This window comes from Pistacia vera, unplaced genomic scaffold (genome assembly GCF_008641045.1).
Source record: "Pistacia vera cultivar Batoury unplaced genomic scaffold, PisVer_v2 Contig389, whole genome shotgun sequence".
Classification (NCBI taxonomy): Eukaryota; Viridiplantae; Streptophyta; class Magnoliopsida; order Sapindales; family Anacardiaceae; genus Pistacia; species Pistacia vera.
In genome coordinates, this window is record NW_022196211.1 from 285,426 (window position 1) to 291,425 (window position 6,000).

General features: G+C 34.7%; 1 protein-coding gene across 1 annotated transcript; it reads right to left on the minus strand.

The window, feature by feature from the left end:
- Nucleotides 1-5,145: 5,145 nt before the first annotated feature.
- Nucleotides 5,146-6,000, minus strand: LOC116140974 (germin-like protein subfamily 1 member 11). The gene is made up of 2 exons (XM_031426542.1): nt 5,877-6,000; nt 5,146-5,762 (listed from the first exon to the last, which is right to left on the minus strand). The coding sequence occupies exons 1-2, from the start codon at nt 5,998-6,000 to the stop codon at nt 5,212-5,214; spliced, it is 675 nt and encodes a 224-aa protein (XP_031282402.1). The 3' UTR covers nt 5,146-5,211.

The following is a 6,000-nucleotide window of genomic DNA, read 5'->3' on the forward strand; positions in this document are numbered from 1 at the left end:
CAAAAGGAAAATGAAAACGAAGGTAAATATTCCTTTCTATAAATTGAAAAAGAAATAACTTATGGGAATTTCCTGACGATAATTCCGCCACTTTATTATCACAATATTAGTATCCAAGTGACAGGAGTATAAGATGGACTACTAATAATAAAGGTCAAAACAATAACGATATACCATATGTTATAATTAAAATTGATTGTATCTTTGAATGAGTAAAAAGAATACCAATCCTAGCGAATTGAAGAGCAAGGAAATTAAGCCAAATATATATATGTTATTAAGTAAAAACAAAAATGGTTACAAGGAAGGATATTTGAAGATATAAATATCCAGTCTCATAACTGACCGCAAAGACTTGGAGTAGAGCCAAATTATGGAAGACCCGCGCCAGGCAGTTGGGTATGAGAATTTTTTGACTAAAGATCAGATTGAGATGTTTGTCAAGGTCTCCAAAATTTGGACTAGTTGATGGTCTAATACTATTGAATGTTATTTCGTCTTAACTTAAGAGCTTAAAAGAGGAGACTTGACTAGCAACTAGTCTTCTCTGATTGTTCGAGGCTGCCACTGCTAGTTACATAGTAACTTTTAACACTCATTTTTTGCATCTCAACTAATATTTCGAGACTTTAAAGCTATTGATCGGGTGATAATCAAGAGTGTTCGGGCCAACTTACATATACCTTAACTAATCCCTTAGGATTTTAGAACTATCGGCCAAATAAGAGCTTCAGTAGCTATCCCTATTAAAAACAAAGGAGAGACACGAACTCTGGACCTCTTGAGTAATACACCAAAGAGTCCTTATCGAACTACTCGACTACTCAAAAGTAGTTAACACTCAAATATGATGGTAGTATTCATAGTTTTAAATTAATATTTTTTAAAAATATTTCCAACTTGAATCTCTTTACCTAAATTTTTGCGGAAAATAGATCAAATTTGTTCTTTATAAATATAAACTGAAGTAAGAGACGGGAACAGCAAAAAAGTTTGACTAACAAGATTTAATTTCTCTCTCAGACTGTTCAAAGTTTGGCGATGCAAACAATAATTTTCTGTATATAATAAAAGAGATCATAATGAAAGTAAGCAACTGACTATTAAAAAATGCTTTTTCTTATAATTTAATCATATAATTCGATAATGTTGATGCAACTTATCTAACATATTTAGTGAGTCCAAGGAATATCATACTACTGACTAGTATGACTACGAAAATTCCAAGATGAAGTGACACAAGATGAGGCCGTGAAATTTCGCCCCACTTACATGTAGACTGAAGACTCAATGAACCGGCTTTGACTCAATCACTCTAATGAAGTTTTTGCTGAATTTCTTATTCTGTCATACCTCTTTGTGTTTTTCTATATAAACAGCGAGAGAGATGCCATTTGAAGCAGGGTTCACCCATTTGCTATTAATTTTCTAGCTTGTTTAGCCCTTATTAATTTTCTTAGTGTCCATCTAATTTTCTCTCCAATGGCATCCTCTACTCCATTAAATATTCCTGCTTCTGCTATGAAATTTTTACAAATATAACATTATTTGCAAATAAACAAATACAACTAAAATTTTTACAAAATGAAATGTATGGTTACAGATTTTTTTTTCCATATATTTAACAATCCAGAACCTGAAATAAATACATGATGAGGAAACATAAACTTTGCAACGAAAAATGAAATACAATTATGGAACATATGATAAAATGAAGTCGTGTGGCCCAACCTTGAGTGAGATTCACTATTCTGCACGATCTCCTCCTTAACTTGGTGGGGGAAAGAAGGACATTTGAAAACGAGGGGTGAGCTAGAAATGCTCAGTGAGTGGGGAATGAGTTAATAGAAATGCTCAGTGAGTGGGGAATGAGTTAGTATGCTATATAACATTTCAATATACAATAAAACAAGCATGCTTATAAAATTTCATTTCCATAAACTCATTTTAGAATATAAGCCATCGATCATAACAAATGTTGAAATCTCTCATTTCAAAACTTCTTTCTAAAAACTGTTATGGAAAACAAATCAATACTCATGTTTATCTAAAAATATCATTTCTAAAAATATTTCATATACAGAGAACATTTGCATTTATAAATTTCCATTTCAAATAAATGATATATATATATATATATATGGCTTGTGAAAACTTTCACCCAACTAGTACCCAGGGCTAAATCTGTCCAATCCAGCAAGATCTAACATCGCACGGGTGAACCATACTAAATCCATCATGCTAGGCAGAATTGGTCACTGCTCAAGCCTTCGACCCAGTGACACCAAGCATCACTCGAGCCGACACAATCATATCATGCCTAGCGATATCTGTTGGAGTTGTCGACTACTTCAGTATTAATGGGTAACGGAGACACACTCGGGGGTCCCGCTGACCAGTCAGCGGGCGGGTGCCCCACTCCCCGGTGAGCGGGTGGGGGTCGCGGGGGCAGCGCCCCTGAGCCCGTAGGCGGTTTTGGGCTTTTCCATGTATAACCGCTGTAGGATTCATTTTAAGTTATTAATTCCTTTTTGGGTTGGGCTTAGGAATAGCAATTCTTGTAAAACTAGGTTTAATCTCTTAAACCTAGTATATAAACATTCTTTTCTCTTGTTATGTAGGTGAGAGCAATTCATTCATTGTAAACGAGAGAGGTGAGGCATATTTCAATAATATTGACTCAGCTGGACGTAGCCCACATTGGGTGAACCAGGGTAAATTGCGCGTATAATTTCTTTGTTTACTGTTTGTTTTGTTTTACTATTATTATTTTTGTTCCTGTTGCTTCTCTATTTCGTTCAATATCTATCTCGCTCGGGCCTTCGACCCACTTGGGCTAGCAAATCAAATCATGTGTAGTGATATTTGCCGCACTGGGGCCTTCGACCCACTTGGGTTAGCAATATCAAATCCTGTGTAGCGATATCTACCTCACTTGGGCCTTTGACCTACTTGGGCCTACAATATCAAATCATGTGTAGCGATATCTGCTTCGCTCAGGCCTTCGACCTACTTGGGCTGGCAATATCAAATCATACGCATGCGAAGAATCAAATTAATATCATGAGGGGGATGGGTACTACGTAGGGCGGTTTGAAAACCACTAACATCTCATACTTATTCTCAAAACATTTTTCTAATAAGCATATAATAAATTTCATGACACCTTATGTAACTTGAAAATATAAATGTAAGTTCTCAAATATTTTCAAATGTAACAATTTCAACCCGTTTTCATTTCTTTTAAAACTATTGTCCAAAAGCATCAAAATTCCATTTATCTCATGTCAATCAACAATTTTCAACAATAACATTGCAATAAAGCTCATTTATGTAAAGAAATCAACATATTAGGCAATTTAAAACAATAAACAAGTATAAATAAGCATTTAAAGATAATTTTTTTAAAATGAACATTAAGGGTTTATATTTTTCCACTCACATTTTGGAGCTCGACCCTTCCGCCAAAAAAATGATTGAAATCCTCTAACAATGCCCTTGCTTGCCTCCCTATATACAAAATCCAAAAAAATCCTCCATACATAAGTCCCCCTAAGGTAACACCTCAATATTAAAATCATTGGACACTTCACACACCAAAAGATTAACATAACTTCTTCTTTACCAAAACTGTCTCATAACTGAACATCGGTCACTCTCAGATCTTTCATAAAACTTTCTTTCATCAATTCAAGCCATAATTTTAATTGGGCACTCTAGAGACACATAAGTTGTTCCCATAATTTTCTCAAGTCATTCTAGAATCAATAACTACTAAAACACAATTTTCTTTCAACTCATTCAAATATACTAACTATTTCCAGATTGAGGTTACTGACTTGCAAAATTTGTAACAATTTAGCCTTTGATCAAAACTTCACAAAACTCTCCAGAATTAAACTAGACACATATAGGATTCACCAGAATTTAAAATCACTTAATTTGGATAAGAATAGATACATCAAATCATTTTCCAAAAATACTTGTTCTGCAGAAAACGAAAATTTCAGAATTCATAAGGCAATTTCAAAAATCCATATAAAATTCAATTCTTTGAGTATTTGAGTGAAATAAATTTATAAACACCCTTTAAGAAGTCTACAACAACATATCTGAAATTCACCTTCAACAAAAACTCAAAACATACAAACAATTTTCGAAATTCCAGATGGTCAGATTTTTGTACAATGAACCCTTATATCAAAATCAGATCTTTAACCAAATTTTGTGTAGAAAACACATATGTGTTCTATCCACATAACATTATTGAACTCAATCTTTCCATTTTAGTGTAAGCTCATGTCATTACACTCAATTATAATAAACACAAAACTAATGAACTAAAACTCATCAAAGAGTTAAATTTTAAGCTTTAGTCACCTCCCATATGTTTGATCCTCCTCCACTCTCCGATCACTAGAGTTTTGCTTGCCGACGGCCACTTTTCCAGCCACCTCCTCCACCCTCTTCTCTCATCTCGCGCTCTATTCTCAGTTTCATCTTTCTCTCCCTTCTTTCTTTTCTTCTTCCTCTTCTCTCTTTTCTCTCTCCTTTTTCTTCTCTATTTTTCCTCTCTTTTTCCTCTGTTTTCCTTCTTCTTCTCCCTTTTTCTTTTCTTTGAATGGTCACTGTTAATCAAAATATCTGAAAATGTTCATTTTAGCCCCCACTTGTTTTGGCAATTATACTCCCCCAAAACTTTCAAATTCTTACACTTTACCCCCCCAGAATCATAAAATAAAATTTAATAAAATTCTATACAAAAAGTACGGGGTATTACACTCAGACTGTATTGTTTTTAGATGAAATTTATCCTGAGAATCAATTAGATTGGAAAAGATTTATGTGAGTCTTTATCCATGATTATTGTAGCATTAGCCGTGTTATGAGAGATAATGCAGTCAGAGGTTGGGAGGGTTTGGTGTACTATTACAGTATCTATTGTTGACCTTTTTGTTTTCGAACTTCGTATCACTATCAACTACTTTATGAGCGCTTTTTTTTTTTTTTTTTTTTTTTTTTTTGTTATGAGAGATAAGCAAACTTTATTGGTAAACATCAACTTCATATCACAGTGACTATCAACAGAACTGCAATCTCAGTAGGTAGTAGCCCTTTATTATCAAGCAAACCATGACAAGGAACATCTTATTAATACAGATCACAATCAACTACTTTATGACTTCTTATTACTTATATCTTACTGCAGACTTAATTGTTATTCCCGAACTTTACTTGAATATTTTTCACCACATTTGGATCCAGTTGGAATGCCCTGGCCAGAATGAAAGGATTAATGGGTGGATTTGATCCGAAGACTGCATCGGCTACTCTAATGATACCAGGGTTCTGGCTTTCAAAAAAAGCAAAGCCGACTGCATTAGTTTTGCCTAAGTTCACTTGGAAGTGAATTATTCCTTGTGGGAAGACAAATATGTCTCCCTGGTTTAGGACTTTTGAGAAGAGTGTATTATTTGGGTTCGATGTGACAAATCCAACAAAAAAAGTGCCCTCGTGGACTTGAAAGATTTCTGATGCTCGAGGGTGAAGGTGTGGTGGGTTTTGGCCACCATTTGGTGCAAAATCAATTCGAACTAAGGCTACGCTGAGAGTGTTGAGCCCTGGGAATTGCTCAACATTTACAAGGGTGAGTGTTGTACCAACTAGATTGTTTATGGGTCTTGGAATGTTAAGCCCTTGAAAGACGAAGTCATCTGCAGTTACAAGCCTTGGGTCCTTGCAGAACTTCCCATTCACAAACACTAGAAAAAAAAAAAAAAAAAAAAAAAAAAAAAAAAAAAAAACTAGTCAAAATAATGCGTCAAATAGCAGAAACATTTATGATTAATTGTTACAGAAATTAAGATCATACACACCGCCATTCCCGGTGTTGTTGATTGCTACACAGAAATCCTGAAGAGGGCCAGGGTCTGAGGCAAAGGCCAGCGGTGAAGCTGAAGCTAAAAGAACAAAAGCTACAAGGAAATGAACAGTTTTCAT

What these genes read in the sequence shown, in the direction of transcription:
- LOC116140974 (XM_031426542.1), bottom strand. Translation starts at nt 6,000, where the DNA reads ATGAAAACTGTTCATTTCCTTGTAGCTTTTGTTCTTTTAGCTTCAGCT. An exon ending in CAACAACACCGGGAATGGCG is followed by an intron (nt 5,763 to 5,876) that starts GTGTGTATGATC and finishes TTTTTTTTCTAG; the next exon opens with TGTTTGTGAATGGGAAGTTC.